The sequence below is a fragment of the Corythoichthys intestinalis genome, chromosome 6, assembly GCF_030265065.1.
Source record: "Corythoichthys intestinalis isolate RoL2023-P3 chromosome 6, ASM3026506v1, whole genome shotgun sequence".
In the NCBI taxonomy this organism is placed as follows: Eukaryota; Metazoa; Chordata; class Actinopteri; order Syngnathiformes; family Syngnathidae; genus Corythoichthys; species Corythoichthys intestinalis.
The window spans coordinates 27,745,312-27,761,439 of NC_080400.1; the positions used below are offsets into that span (position 1 = coordinate 27,745,312).

Sequence of the window (16,128 nt, forward strand, 5' to 3'; positions counted from 1 at the left end):
CCACAGCATCTCAATGGGGTTCAAGTCTGGACTTTGACTTGGCCACTCCAGAACGTTTATTTTGTTCTTCTGAAACCATTCTGAAGTTGATTTACTTCTGTGTTTTTGATCATTGTCTTGTTGTAGCATCCCTCCTCTTTTTAGCTTCAACTGTCTGACAGACGGCCTCAGGTTTTTCCTGCAAAACATCCTGATAAACTTCCGTCTTCAATTAATGATTGCAAGTTGTCCATGCCCTGAGGCAGCAAACATCCCCAAATCATGATGCTCCCTCCACCATGCTTCACGGTGGGGATGAGGTGTTGCTGTTGGTGAGCTGATCCTTTGTACCTTCACACATGACGTAGCTTGTTACTACCAAACAATTCAACTTTGTTTTCATCAGTCTACAAAATATTTTGCCACAACTTCTGTGGAGTGTCCAAGTGCCTTTTTGCAAACATTAAACGAGCAACAATGCTATTTTCAAACAGCACTAGATTCCTCCGTCGAGTCCTCCCATGAACACTATTCTTGACCATAGTTTTACATAGTCTAGTTGATAGAGATATTGGACTGTGCCAGTGATTTCTGTAAGTCTTGAGCAGACACTGGAGGGTTCTTTTTTTACCTCTCTTAGTAATCTGCGCTGAGCTCTTGTGTCGTCTTTGATGGACGGCCACTCCTTGGGAGAGAAGCAACAGTGCCAAACTCTCTCCATTTGTAGACAACTTCTCTGATTGTCAATCAATGAACATCCAGACGTTTAGACCTGGTTTTGTATCCTTTCCCAGCTTTATACAAATCAACAATCCTTGATCACAGCTCTTTTCACAGAGTCCTGATGCACATTAATCAATGCCTCTCATTAAGACAAGTGTGTGTTTTGATAGTGGGCAGGGCTGCTTTAAACCACTCATCAGTGATTGGGCAAACATCTGACTTAAATTGTTTGGTATAATTGGTTTCAATTGCTCTTTAAGTTTCCCTAGGGAAAGGGTTCACTTACTTATTTTTCTCCCTTCTGTCATTGTTTGCATACTATCCTCATTAAAATATGAAAACCTATAAATGTTTGTGTGGTTTTAGTTAAAGCAGGCACTTTTTTTTTTTACATCTGTGTGATTTTGAGAAAGATCAGATCCCATTTGATGGTGATTTTATGCAGAAATGTGAGAAATTCTAAAAGGTTCAGATACTTTTTCATACCACTGTATATTCATAGCGAAGGAAGAAGGTAGCTACTAGCCAGTTGTTGGGTTGTCGGTCGCTGGCTCAGTCGCTGGGATAATTGGTTGATGGGTTTGTCTTTCTTTCTGTCTGCCAGTTATTCTGTCCCTCTAAGTCAATTGTTATGTGAATATATTCTTCAGGTGATTCCTTACAATTGTCAACAGAACGTGAAGTACTGACCATGACTGAAAACAATATGCCCAAGACTGCCAAAAAAACCCGCTGGACCTCTCTTGAGGTCGGGCTCATCGCCGTTGTCGCCTTGCTCTTCATCATCGTCGTGGCTCTCATCATTGTCTTTGCCACTCAACAGACTGGTGAGTGTTGCTCCCCTTACACCCCGCCATGCTGTAGTTAACAGTAAACATCAGGGTAGTGGACTTTTTGAGAGCATTTCATGGTGGGCCTCAGGGGCCGCACTCCAAACTATGTGTTCATGGACCTTGAAGGAGCACACTGAAGAGCAGTGACATGTTCTGCTGAGGAGTGGCTGCTGTTTAAGCACATAACAAAAGTACTAGCAGTGGTCCAGAACGCGTGGAGTCTTTCTATGTCCAACGTGACCTTAAATTACTCCTGTTTCCTCAACAGAAAACACGAACATAAAGACATAGTGTAGCCCAAATTTGGTCACATGAGATTATGGCAAAGGACTTTAATTACATAGCTATCATTGCTATTTTGCCTTTTAGTAATTTTATTAAATTAAAATATACATTCAACAATATACCCTTTAACACAAATATATACTGTGTGCAGATAAATAATAGTACTATTAAAATTACAAAAATAATAATGATACATAATACAATAATGAATTTCAGCGAAATAAAACGCAAACAAAGAGATGCAGTGGTACCTTGACAAAAGAATACATTATAATTTGGTTAGTTCGTTCCACAGCACAAAAAAAGCTTTGATACTGTAAATCCTTAATATATACTGCAGGTACAATTACAAATAGCAATTACACATAGTAAAACAAACAAAAAATAATACGTAAATACAAAATAAAAAAAGCGTGTTTTTTATTGTCACCTTAATTTACTGGCAAATGGAGGTCGAGTGAGACAGCGGGTGTGGAGGTAGAGGAGACATTTTCCGGCCGTATTGTCTAGCCAGTTCACTCACACTCATATTTTTCTATGATTTCCTTTTCATTTTGATGGTAAGCATCACCTTTTTTCAGCACTACTACCACCTGAACTAAAGGCTGGAGTATACCATGCGCGTATACGGTGCACCAGCGTTGCCTACACATCGACGCAGTGAAACGCGGTCGTTAAAGACAAGTAGCGAGTGCGCACTGGTTGTAGAGCCGCTGCATTTCAGACGCATCCCAGAAGCAGTTAAACGCATCGCACTGGAAACGAACTGCAAAGTTTATTATTTGTCGCAAGACGCAAGCCTCCCGCGGCGATACTACCAGGTAGGATTGGGCAGACCGGAAGTCACTCATGTAAAAATACAGTGGATCTGGTCGATTTTCAAAATAATATGCAATTAATTGTATTAATTTCTGCGTGACGCTTTAACTTGAGAAAATTCAAACTTTTTAAAACCGTTCATCAGGAAAAAATGATTCATTGAAGCTATTTATTTGTAAAATACATGTTAAAATCTTTTGTCATTGCAATTCTTTTTCTCTTTAGCAGAGCACTCCTTTTTTTCTTCTTTATTTCAGATAGAAAGCTAACCAATACGCGGGGTCTGAAAGGCAATGGTTGTTGTATTGTTATCTTTAAATACCTGCTACTCTCACACGTTCTTGTAATTCTTGAACCGCGTGAACCGATTGAGCCGCTCCACAGACACTCTGCTCCTAAAACACATCCTGTGGAAATTGGGGGCGAGCTTCAGCTGTGCGTTGACGCGCCGGCAACGCTGAAGCGTCGCAGACGCGTCGCAGACAGGTATTAGCGGGGTAACCTTGATGACCATTTCTTTAACGATAAAATACGACGTGCAGGAAACAATGAAATTGCAACGTAAATTGTCGTATTTCACAAATGACGAGCCAATTTTTACATCGTATGTCGAAAGAATTGTACGTCTATGTGTTCATATGTTGAGGTACCGCTCTAGTAATGATTAATAATGAATACATATAATTTATTGGCACTTTTTATGATTCTTGTGAAGTACATAAACTAGTAACATTTTTATTTTACAAAATGATTATATTAAGAAAGGATTGAATACAGAGAAAAACTCATTACGGTGAATGAAAACACATTACAGCTATATAAAAAAAGGACAAATATTCTAAGCACTTGAATGTCCCGCGGATCCACATACTGTGCATAATCTTCCACTCTGTGCCCAAGATGTATGTTAAGCAGACATGTGTATTGAGGTCTTGAAAGTTTGTGAAATTACAATGTGTGTGGGACACAACATATCATGAATTGATATTTTCATTTCATGGCAGAAAGTATACACTATGATTTGTTTTGTATTTCTCCGTAGATGTAATCTGTACTACAGCTGGCTGCACTCGATCGGGTAAGCAGTTTGTATCTATTTTGTCTGTCTTTGGCTTTTTTTTTTTTTGTTAGACTTCACACAAATTAAAGAGACAAAAACAGAGCAGATGTCTTTTCATCAACTTGATATTGACAAAACACATGACTGTTACGACTACTATAACTGGATGTGTTTCTGCGGATCAATGTCCTATTTCTGTAATGTCTGACAAATGCTCCTGTCTGGGTGGCTCTCACAGCAAAATAAATCCACATCCAAAGAAGCCAAAAACAAAATTATATTCACCATATGTGCATGTTTTATTAGTCTGTTTGTCTCTGACAGGCAAAAGGGTAGTTTGTTTTCAAGTGGACTTGTGTATATGTACGTTATTCACTGTACCAGTAGAGCGTGAAACATTTTATTTGGGTGCCAGGTGGCTAAGGGAAAGGCTGGTGGTCCACATCATCGAGTCTTCTGGTCAAACCCTAAAGACAAACAATAGGCAGCGGGTTTGATGATGAGAAAAAACGGTCTTGTCTCCTTTCTGTCTTGCCCGCTCAATGAAATAGAGGCAAAAGCATGACTGGTAACAGGGGAGAAAGCAAATCCACTGTATATTTAACCTGATTAATGGTGTTTTACAAGTCTTCAAATACATTCAAATTCCTCCAGTTGAAAGGTGAACGTTTATAATGTGGGCACATTTTGTGATAATCCACATTTATGCGGTTCAGTCAAGACTTAAAGTGATCCTCTTAAACTTAAATACATGTAGGCTCTAATAAACCACAATTGTTCTCTTGTACTAAAACATGTTATTAGAAACACATAAAATGTTAAATCAATGGCAATATTTTATAATATTTAGTACATATTTTGACCGTTAGTTGGCGCCATGGTTTGCGGGCTCGCAGTGATAACGTAATTGGGATCTTTCCAAATGTGTAGCGTGTTCAACAATTGCTTATTGCTACCTAAACTCGCGAAGTAAAATGCCACGATGTGATGCTTTTGGATGCAATTTCCAGTCAAATGGAAACAAGGGGAGTGAAGTGAGTGGTAAAGGTGGAATTATTATATTTAGTGAATAAATGTGCATAAGTGGAAGCATCTCCCCCTTTTTGGTCCCTGTATGCACGTATCCTACCCACCACGCGTTACAACTGGTGCCCGAACATTTTTCCTGGATCCTCAGTCAAGTAAGTGATCCATCTATTTTCTGGATCGGACGGTCCCACCGCGTCTGCAATGTTGGTTTTGGATCTGTCCATTTTTTTATTCGTCGGTCCCACAGCGGCGTTTCGGATAAGTCAATTTTGTGGAATCGATGGCCTGATCGCGGCTGCAACAGTGCCACGGGATCGGTCTAATTCCTGGATCTTCGAGTGAGTAAAAAATGCGGATTTGGATTACTATTGCTATCTTTTTTGTTGACTATTCTTCGTGGGAGTTTTCCCCAAATCATACTAAATAATTAAAGCACTATGGCATGCTACAGTGACGACAGTGACTCTGACGTGGACCTTACAACAATGTTGGAGATCGTCAGGGAACGCGTGTTTGCGTACTGCTGAGTTCCCGAGTGAAGAGTGGTCAAGGTGGAAATACAATTTTTTTGTGAATAAATGTGCATAGGTGGAAGCTTCTCCCCTTTTTGGTACTTTTATACACATATCCTCCCTACCACGCGTTACAATGTACAAGACATGGATTACACAAGGTGTGCTCTTTGGCCTGTACTGTATGTAAAGCACACAACAGCTCTGGATGCTAACAATCTAAATAATTATATTGGGATAAGTTTGACACTCTCGCTCCCAACCGGAGTTCCCAACAGCACTCTCTCGCTCTGTTACCATTGCCATTGCCATCACTTGCAGCAAGTAGATCACCAGTTTTGCCCAACTTTTGTCTTATCAGGTATTTGCTGCACGCATTTTCCCCTGAAGCTCGTCTTATGAACGACCGACAGTGCTGTCCTGCTCTTCACTTTTCAGATCTGGTTCAAATAAGGGTAGAACTGACAACATGTTGGGAAAGCTAACGAGTGACACGCTGGAATTTCGGCAACGGGCCAACAAGAATGGCGATCTAATACCTAAAATAATTTTACAAACTTTATTAAAACAAAAACATTAAGAGGGGTTTTAATATCAAATTATTATAACTCATACTAACATTTATCTTTTAAGAATTACTTGTCTTAAAAATAGAGGATCCCTTTAATAGTTGACACAGGACAGCATAATTTCATTGAATAATAACAATGGAAAACACGTTCACACGTTATTTGAACTCAGTATAACAACAATATCTTCAGGTTGTATTAAGAGTAGGTTTACAGCATAAAGATAATGCAAATATTAATTTCAGTGCAATTGATACCTCTATAGGGTAAATGAGAAGTGGTTCAGGTTTCTACTTTCATTTTGATAACCAAATGGAAGTTAATTCATACTGTATATAGCATAAGATCAAGAGTTAGTATTATTAAAGACCAGTGTTGTTTTTGGCAGCCATTTTAATGTTCGTCTTTGTCTTTGTCTTTTGGATGAAAATACTTTTTGCCATATTCATATTATAGTTATTTCAAAATGTGTTCGGCTTCGTCTAGTTTTAGTCAATGAAAACTCAGACATATTTCATCTAGTTTGAGTCGTCAATTCTCGAAATATTTTCGTCTTTAAACTTCAAAAGAGTTAGTCCATGAATAACTAAATAAAAGGTTTCCAACAATTTAACATGACAGACGAGCACATAACTGTAGAGTCTACAAGAACCACAATTTTCCTGATGATAATACACACTCAGCAGGAAAACAGCACATTAATTAAACTCGTCGGGACGCCACGAACTATATATAAAAAGTTTTCCAAGAGTTTAAGAAGACACCGAGTCGCCGCGCTAAATGTTAATGCTAACGCGAACGCTATGCTAATGGATATGCTATCCTAGCGCTACAAGTTAGTTTAGTGTCACGTGTCATGATCACTCAGCACAGACCTCTAAAGGCTAAAGCAACATGGCATATGCAGCCAAGATAAGAAAACAATCCTTACCAAGCAGCACCTGACACATGTTTCACAAAAGGAGCCTTGAATGGGTACTGGCCGTTGAGTAAGCGTGTGTGGGTAGGGGGGATCGGGGGTAAGTGGGGGTGCAGCACCTGTCATGATGAGTAACACAACGAAATACTGCTAAATACGTTATAACTATACATAAAACAAGAAAATATCACCCATTCTGAATTTATGATGGAAACTATGGCGAATTTTCATCTCGTTCTCGCATCTTCAGACGACAACTGGCGTCCATCTCATTACGTTTTAGTCCCCCAAGACACGTTTTCAGCGCGTCATCGTGGCGCCATCGTCATGAAAAAATTGTTCGTCGATTACCGTCGATAATTATTATTTTTGGACTAAAAGTCGCACCTGAGTATAAGAGGAAAAAAAACATTTAGGTCGCACCGGAGTATAAATCGCATTTTGGGGGGAAATTTACTTGATAAAATCTAACACATAGAACAGATATGTCTATTGGAAGGCAATTTAAAATAAAAATACAATAAAGAACAACATGCTGAATAAGTTACAGTATGATAATGTTACATGATGCATGAACAACAAAATGCGAACGTGGCCGATATGTTATCGTAATATAGCTAATAAGCGTTATTCGGATAACTATAGCATAAAGAACATGCTAACAAGTTTACCAAACCATCCGTGTCACTCCAAAACACCAAAACAACATGTGAAATGATATAATAATGTGTTAATAATTTCATACATAAGTCGCTTCAGAGTATAAGTCGCACCCTCAGCCAAACTACGAAAAAAACTGCGACTTACAGTATAGTCCGAAAAATACGGTAAATATTTTCGTTCTCGACATCGTTAACGAAAACAACACTGTTAGGGACTTTCTCTAGTATTGCAGGGCATTTTAGCGAAAATAAAATAAGAAAATATACTCGTATTCCTACATTTATGAAAAATGATTCATTTTGTAATCATAATACATTACATATAAAATAAAAAATGTTCAATATGGATTTATGTCAGAACTTGAGAAAGTAAAGGGAGAAAAACCAGTTTCTTTTTATAAAGAGTATGAGAACTGCTGATTTCCTCCCTATGGTGTTCTTTGATTTTCCTCACTCATTCAATTTCTATGTCCTGGATCCAGCGGCTCGCCTGATTGAGAACATGGATGCCAGCATAGATCCTTGTGACAACTTCTACCAATACGCCTGTGGGGGATGGATAAAGAAGAACATAATCCCTGAAACCAGCTCAAGATACAGCACCTTTGTTGTCCTGCGAGATGAATTGACCGTCGTCCTCAAAGGTCAGAACCACCCCCAACCCCCCCACACACAAACACACCTACACATACACCCAAACTCTCATATAAATGCCACACTAAAAATCATTACGGTTTCTTGAAGTCAGTTCTCAGTTATGGACGACAGATGAAATTTGTGTATTTATAGATTATCCGTCCATTATTTTCTAACCTGCTTGGTTTTACTAGGGATTAACTGGAGCCAAAGTCCAAACACACCTGGAAATTTGGATAAAAATCCTTTTATTTGTTGTTCACTTATCATGAAATTCCTTTTCTAATCTCTGTGACCTTTGACGTTGAACTTCATTACCCAAAATTTAATCACCTCATCAACATATCCTGCAAATGTGGTTATAATGCCTTCACTTGTTCTTGTGTTATCACGAAATCCATTTTCTGATCTCTGTGACCTTTGACCTCATTCATTCATCTCCGTGCGACTTATCCTTACGAGGGTCGCGCAGGTGCTGCAGCCTATCCCAGCTAACAATTGACAGGAGGCAGGCTACACCCTGAATTGGTTGCCAGCCAATCGCAGAGCACAACGAGACAGATAACCCTTCAAACACTCACTCATACCTACGGTCTAGCATCGATGTTCTGGGGATGACCCACAGAGAACCAATGCAGGCATGGGGAGAGCATGCAAAAGCCACACAGGAAGGCCCTTGATCTCAGAACTGTGACAAAAATACAAACAGACATACAGAACTGAATACATAACCACAGCCTTCCTTAGGTTTTACCTAAGTCTGGCGGAGGTAATTAATTTATTGTATTCAGTGGGGCAAATAAGTATTTAGTCAACCACTAATTGTGCAAGTTCTCCCACTCGAAAATATTAGAGAGGCCTGTAATTGTCAACATGGGTAAACCTCAACCATGGGAGACAGAATGTGGAAAAAAAACAGAAAATCACATTGTTTGATTTTTGAAGAATTTATTTGCAAATCATGGTGGAAATAAGTATTTGGTCAATACCAAAAATTAAGCTCAACACTTTGTTATGTACCCTTTTGTTGGCAATAACGGAGGCCAAACGTTTTCTGTAACTCTTCACAAGCTTTTCACACACTGTTGCTGGTATTTTGGCCCATTCCTCCATGCAGATCTCCTCTAGAGCAGTGATGTTTTGGGGCTGTCGATGGGCAACACGGCTTTCAACTCCGTCCACAGATTTTCTATGGGGTTGAGATCGGAGACTGGCTAGGCCACTCCAGGACCTTGAAATGCTTCTTACGAAGCCACTCCTTTGTTGCCCTGGCTGTGTGTTTGGGATCATTGTCATGCTGAAAGACCCAGCCACGTCTCATCTTCAATGCCCTTGCTTATTCATTCATTCTTTCCTTTACACAGATCAGTCGTCCTGATCCCTTTGCAGAAAAACAGCCCCAAAGCATAATGTTTCCATCCACATGCTTCACAGTGGGTATGGTGTTCTTCGGATGCAATTCAGTATTCTTTCTCCTCAAAACACGAGAACCTGTGTTTCTACCAAAAAGTTTTATTTTGGTTTCATCTGACCATAACACATTCTCCCAGTCCGCTTCTGGATCATCCAAATGCTCTCTAGCGAACCGCAGACGGGCCCGGACGTGTACTGGCTTCAGCAGGGGGACACGTCTGGCAGTGCAGGATTTGAGTCCCTGGCGGCGCATTGTGTTACTGATAGTATCCTTTGTTACTGTGGTCCCAACTCTCTGTAAGTCATTCACTAGGTCCCCCCGTGTGGTTCTGGGATGTTTGCTCACCGTTCTTGCTATCATTTGACACCACGGGCTGAAATCTTGCATGGAGCCCCAGATCAAGGGAGATTATCAGTGGTCTTGTATGTCTTCCATTTTCTAATAATTGCTCCCACAGTTGATTTCTTTACACCAAGCGTTTTACCTATTGCAGATTCAGTCTTCCCAGCCTGGTGCAGGTCTACAATTTTGTCCCTGGTGTCCTTCGACAGCTCTTTGGTCTTGGCCATAGTGGAGTTTGGAGTGTGACTGAGTGGACAGCTGTCTTTTATCCTGATAATGAGTTAAAACAGATGCCATTAATACAGGTAACGAGTTGGGCCTCGTTAGACCTCATTAGAAGAAGTTAGACCTCTTTGGCAGCCAGAAATCTTGCTTGTTTGTAGGTGACCAAATACTTCTTTCCCACTCTAATTTGGAAATAAATTCTTTAAAAATCAAACAATGTGATTTTCTGTTTTTTTCCACATTCTGTCTCTCATGGTTTACCCATGTTGGCAATTACAGGCCTCTCTTATCTTTTCAAGTAGGAGAACTTGCACAATTGGTGGTTGACTAAATACTTTTTTGCCCCGCTGTATGTGGCATAATTGCAAGACAGAACAGTATAATTCAAGTGTATTTTTTTTCTCAAATATTTTCCCACCAATAAAGGCACAAAGCAATCGATCCTTAGGTTGTCAACCCATTGAACTCTGCCTAGCAACTAGCGGCAAATGCTTAGTTTGGTGTTTCATGACCAGGAAAAAGGAATCCAACCTATTCTGTGGATGCTGCGGCGCCTTGGAGACTGTTAAAATGTCAGCTATGTGTAATGAATTATGGGCAGCATGGTGGTGGTTACCATGTCTGCCTCACATTCTGTTTCGGGGTTGGAATCTGGGCTCTGGTTCTCCTGTCTATATGGTGATGACTTGTTCTCTCTCAGCTGATGTTTTTGTCATTTTTTACTGCAGCTTCCTTCCATGTTCCAAAAACATGTTCATGAGGACAATATTGTCTAAATGTGAGTGCGAACGCTTCTTCGTCTATTTGTATCATGTCATTGGCTGGTGGCCAACCAGGTCCCCACAAAAAATGGACAAGCAATATGGAATTTGGATCCATGCCTGGATAATGACTCCCAAAGATCTTTATTATTTGAGCAATTTTAAACATTGAATGTACTATAGTTTAGTGGTCGGTGTGTGTTTCACATGGCCTACAAACAAAAACCTTTTTCTTAGTGCATGAGGTTATTTAGCCATTTCTAGATAATTAGAACCAGGTTATTTTAAATGTAGTTTTGGGTTTTCCTAATTGGCTCTATTTTTTTTATTTTATTTTTTTAATCTTTAGAATTACAGTTATATGCTGCTTTCATAGGGTTATGATAATGGCAGTTCGAAGACGTGACTGTAAAATGATCCAAATGTATTTTGCCACATTTGCAGAGAGTATATGCTGCAAGAACAGCATCGAGGCATTACTAGTTTAATCATACGAAGCTTATTTTGGCATGAAAATAGGGCACCGAGATAAGCCTTGGGGTCCTCACCAACGTTGTGTTTCGTTTACTGAGAGTTTGAGGAAATGGACCAATGGTCACATGAAATATATGCAATTCAGAATTCCAGTGGTGTGTTGGATCCTAAAAGACACTGATGATTGTTATTTCTGCATGGTTAACATGGCAGGGTTTAACCAGCGGAAGAAGAAAACTTCTTTCAAAAGCGTACCTGGCAAACTAGAACAAATTTCTATATTCTGACACTTGCATTGCATTCAATGACCTCAATTTAGCTACAAATGGCATAAATTTTTCTAGCACAAATTCGACTGTTGACCAGTGTTATTTTTCTTCCATATTGAACCACCAAGAGCTCTACTGCATTCATCAAAAAGGTGGAAGTGATGCGGTAGCTTTAAGTTGAAAGGAAGTTAGCGACTGGGACCTCTTTAGCTGTATTTTCACAGCATGGTTCATGTGATACAATTCCGATTTTTGCTTTCAAGTGGCACAGTTGAGATATGCATCATGACAGAGTAAATTAAAAAAAAAAAAAGTCAAATGAGATATCTTCAGATTAAAATTAGGCTTCTTTCAACAATGGATGAAAATCCAATACATGCCAGGTACATTGTTGATCATAACAAGTATAAGAAAAATTGAAATGAACTGATTGGTAATGTATACACAGCCGATGCCATTCTAGTTCTATTCTCATTGTAGTTTAAGGCTCACATGAGCCACGTTTACATGGAGCCAAATATTCCAATTGCAATCGGTTTAGATGTTCAAACCGAATAAATGTGTTCCATATAAACACCTCATTCGGAATGAACAGGCCCAAACCGAATGGAATTTCATTCCGTTTCACAGGGGTGGAATATTCCTTTTCCCAAACCGATTAGAAGTAAAATTATATCATGTAAACAGGGAAGCGGAATGGTGTCTGGTTGCGTTCGTTCTGCACATGCTCCGTACTGACGTGGTGACGTCACTTGGTGACGTAAGTAACGTCACTTGCAACATGGCTTCCAAGCACACGCACAGCGCACCTAATTGGAGTCCGGCGGAAAGTTTATATCCATGAATCCCTCCACCAGCCCACACAACTTTTTAAATGAACGGCGTGTCATTCTGAAGTTTTGTTTCCACTCGAAAAGTTAAAACAGCAGCTGATCTGACGATCGATCTCCATGTTTTGCAACGTGACGCTTTGTTTTGATTAATCTGCGCATGTCAGACGGCAGTTGTCAAACGTCCTTTCGGAATAAAGGCAGACACATGTAAACGCTGGATCGGAATAGATGAAGTGACATGTAAACAGCTGATCTGAAATTTCCATTCGGAATGATTTGAATCGGTATGAATAAAAGTCAGCATGTAAACGTGGCTATGGTTAATTGTTAGCTTTCCTCTTGCTCTCATGATGTCAAAACATGAACTAATTATGAATAGCACTACTCTGTATTCAAATAAACATGATCATTACAAAAGGACAATATTTTGATCTATTTGTGGGTAAAAAAAACCTGCAAACTGAAACATGAGGAAGTTGAACATTCAAAGGTTTTGATAAGGTCAAACCATACTTCTAGCAGTATGGCCCGAGTGAAATAGTGAAAATTGGCAATTTCTATGCTAATTTTTGGAGTTTCGAATTAATTTTTCGCACTAAATGGGGGCCTACAGAGATCAAACCCATCTAAGAGCACTCCCAGACACATAAAATACAACTGTGTAAAATTTCGTCAAAATCCACTCAGCCATTTTGGCGTCCATAAAAGACGAAGGCAGAGACAGCCACACGGACTAAGTCGCCTTTATTGAGTTTCAAATCAATTCAATCCATTTCAATAAACTTTATTGTATCCAGCTGAAATGAATCCCTTAGTAGTATTCCGGAAACTTGTGCATTTTTTTTTTTAAATCCAGCGTCTAGTTGTGGAGTACTTAAAGCCACAACGTATCATCACAGCACATTTAAATTTGTACATGAAACCGTGAAGTTTGAAAGCCAACTGCGACATTGCAATTGCGAGAGATGCGTCTTGGCCCAAAAGAGGACAACAATCGGGGATTTTCAATGCAAATTTTTTGAGTTTAGAATTAATTTTCCTCACTAAATGGAGGCCTACAGAGTTCAAGCCCATTTAAGAACACTCCCATACACATAAAGTACAACTGTGCAAAATGTCGTCAAAATCCGCCCAGCTGTTTTGCAATCCATAAGGAACGAAAACTTTTAGATTTACATAGGGCATTTTTGGTTCATCCTAACATTTCATCCAAAGCTGAATGAATCCTTAACATACTGTATGTCTGTGAATGCAACTTGAAATATACTGTACATGGGAATAGAACATTGGGAGAAGGCATTATATCAGAATGGGGCACCTGACTCCATCCATCCAGCCATCATCTACCGCTTAATCCGGGGTTGGGTCGCGGGGGCAGCAGCTTTAGCAGGGAAGCCCAGACTTCCCTCTCTCCCTCTCCCCAGCCACTTCAACCAGCTCCACTAGCGGCATCCCAGGGCATTCCCAGGCCAGCCGAGAGATTAAGTCTCTCCAACCTGTCCTGAGTTGTCCCAGGGGCCTCTCGCCAGTGGGACATGCCCGGAACACCTCTCCTGGGAGGCGTCCAGGAGGCATCTGAACCAGATGCCCGAGCAACCCCTATTGACTCCTCTCAAAGAGGAGGAATAGCGGCTCGACACAGAGTTCCTCCCGGATGACCGAGCTTCTCACCCTATCTCCAAGGGAGAGCCCGGACACCCTGCGGAGGAAACTTATTTCGGCCTCTTGTTCTTTCGATAATGACCCACAGCTCGTGACCATAGGTGAGGGTAGGAACGTAGATCGACTGGTAAATTGAGAGCTTTGCCTGTTGGCTCAGCTCCTTCTTCACCATCACGGACCGGTGCAGAGTCCGCATCACTGCAGACGGTGCACCGATCTGCCTGTCGATCTCCCGTTTTCCCCAAGAAGGCATAGTATCAGAATGGGGCACCTGACTCCATAATGTAAATCCAGCCAGTTCCAAAAGCGTATGCTGCTAATCTTCATCTTCCAAGTTAAGTCAAAGTTGGCATCTATTCCATTCATTCAATAATTAAAGTGGACGTTAATTCAGAATGTGAAACCCCGCAGCAGTCATAAATGCCGGGGCACTGGTCGATCCGCTCGAGCGCGGGAGGCTCCACCGCAGGCTGGATCAGTGCGTGTCTTTTGCAACGCAACGGATATAAGCAGACTCATGTTACATTCTTTCTCACCTTATGATGTGCAGTTATGTTAAGTGAGAGGGTCGTTTGAGCAGCTTCGAGGTCAATGCTGTCAGGTTGCAGTCGGTACGGAGCCAGCTGTCTGAAAGACTAAAATTTACCCAATGAAGTTGAAAGTACGCTGCCAATCAGGATAATTTCTGGCTGCCCCACTATTTGGACACAGATCAAAAAACACACAATCAACAGAAGCGTGGTGCTTTGTGGTCAGCAGTGTTTTTAGGTTTAGCATTTCAGCAAATCCACAGGTAGCTGGAATGTTTCCCCTTTTTGTCAATGTTGAATTAGCTAATTTTTACACTATACAGCATGGTTTGATCATGATTTGGCTTTGGTAAGCATTATTTCTGTTTACTGTAATTTCCTTAACAAAAGGAAAAGCAGCGATCACTACCTAAGGGTAGAGTGATTAAGTGCGATCCTTTGTGATAAATGATTTTCTAAACATTCACATTTACACATTGTTTTTCAGGCTGACATGTCGTTATCGTCTTGATTTGTTTTGACACTCGTCTGTCACTCTTTGTCAAAGTTGAGTTCATCAAGTTATTATATTTAAGTTTGGTCATTCAGTGGTTAGGTTATATATACACTTTTGACAGTTAAGAATGTTAAAATATGGCTTAAATTACAAATCCATTCTTAGTTGGACATTGTATTGTCTTTGTCTTGTTTGCTTTTGACTGTGATACAGCATGAGACCCTTAATGGTTTGCTTTGGCTTCCAGTCAAAGGTGAGGAACTGATACTGGAGGACTATCACTTGTGAAATCATACATTATTATACTCTGCTTGAGGCGGAAGGAAAAGGCTAAGCTTTTCTCGCTGCATGTTATCCGTGCAATCTGGATGGCCGTGAGGGAGACAGATTATCGAAAACACAAATGTGTGCGGTATTTTTACAGATTGGTTGATTACATCTACGTAAGAATAAACATCCGTACTAAAATACTCGCCGGTAGTATTACGATGTGGGTGTGTGTTTGTGTGTGTGTGGGGTGGGGGGTCGGGTTTATAATTTCGACAGAAGGAATCCAGTTTAATGCCTGAACAGCTCAATGAAACTGTTAAAGTTCCACAAAATATGTTAATGTGCCGTCCAAGACTTGCAGCAAATCTAGTGATCTAGTGATGCGGATGAATTTAGTCAAATGTAATTAGGTTTCTGTTATTTTATTTATTTATTTTTTTGTCAATGAAATTGAATTTACCACAACATGGGAAAGTTTTTCCTCTGTTCTGGTTAGGCATGTCCCGATCTAGGTTTTTGCAATTCCGATCCGATACCGATATTGTTTTGCACTTCCGATCCGATACTGATACTGGCCAATACCGATAACGGTCTATCTGAGCATGTATTAAAGTTTAAAGTTATTTAGCCTCCTTACTTAGTTGTCAGACTCATTTTTAAGAGGGTTTTAGTACTCTTGATAACAACTAGCCAGCTGAATTAGGTGAGTTTGAATAGCACACAACGGTTGATAACAAGAAACTGACCTGTTTATTCAGTGACAAACACAAAACATTATAAATACCAAACAGAAATGGCATAGTCAGTCAGTAAAATGTGCAAATAA

The 16,128-nt window shown here is 40.1% G+C and overlaps 1 protein-coding gene across 1 annotated transcript in view; it reads left to right on the forward strand.

Moving 5' to 3' along the window:
* LOC130917376 (neprilysin-like) overlaps nt 1-16,128 on the forward strand; it is an 89,290-nt gene that overhangs the window by 19,658 nt on the left and 53,504 nt on the right. The window contains exons 2-4 of the mRNA XM_057838709.1: nt 1,353-1,529; nt 3,682-3,717; nt 7,873-8,034. Of these exons, the coding sequence (XP_057694692.1) occupies nt 1,353-1,529; nt 3,682-3,717; nt 7,873-8,034 (375 nt within the window). The remainder of the gene's footprint in view (nt 1-1,352; nt 1,530-3,681; nt 3,718-7,872; nt 8,035-16,128) is intronic.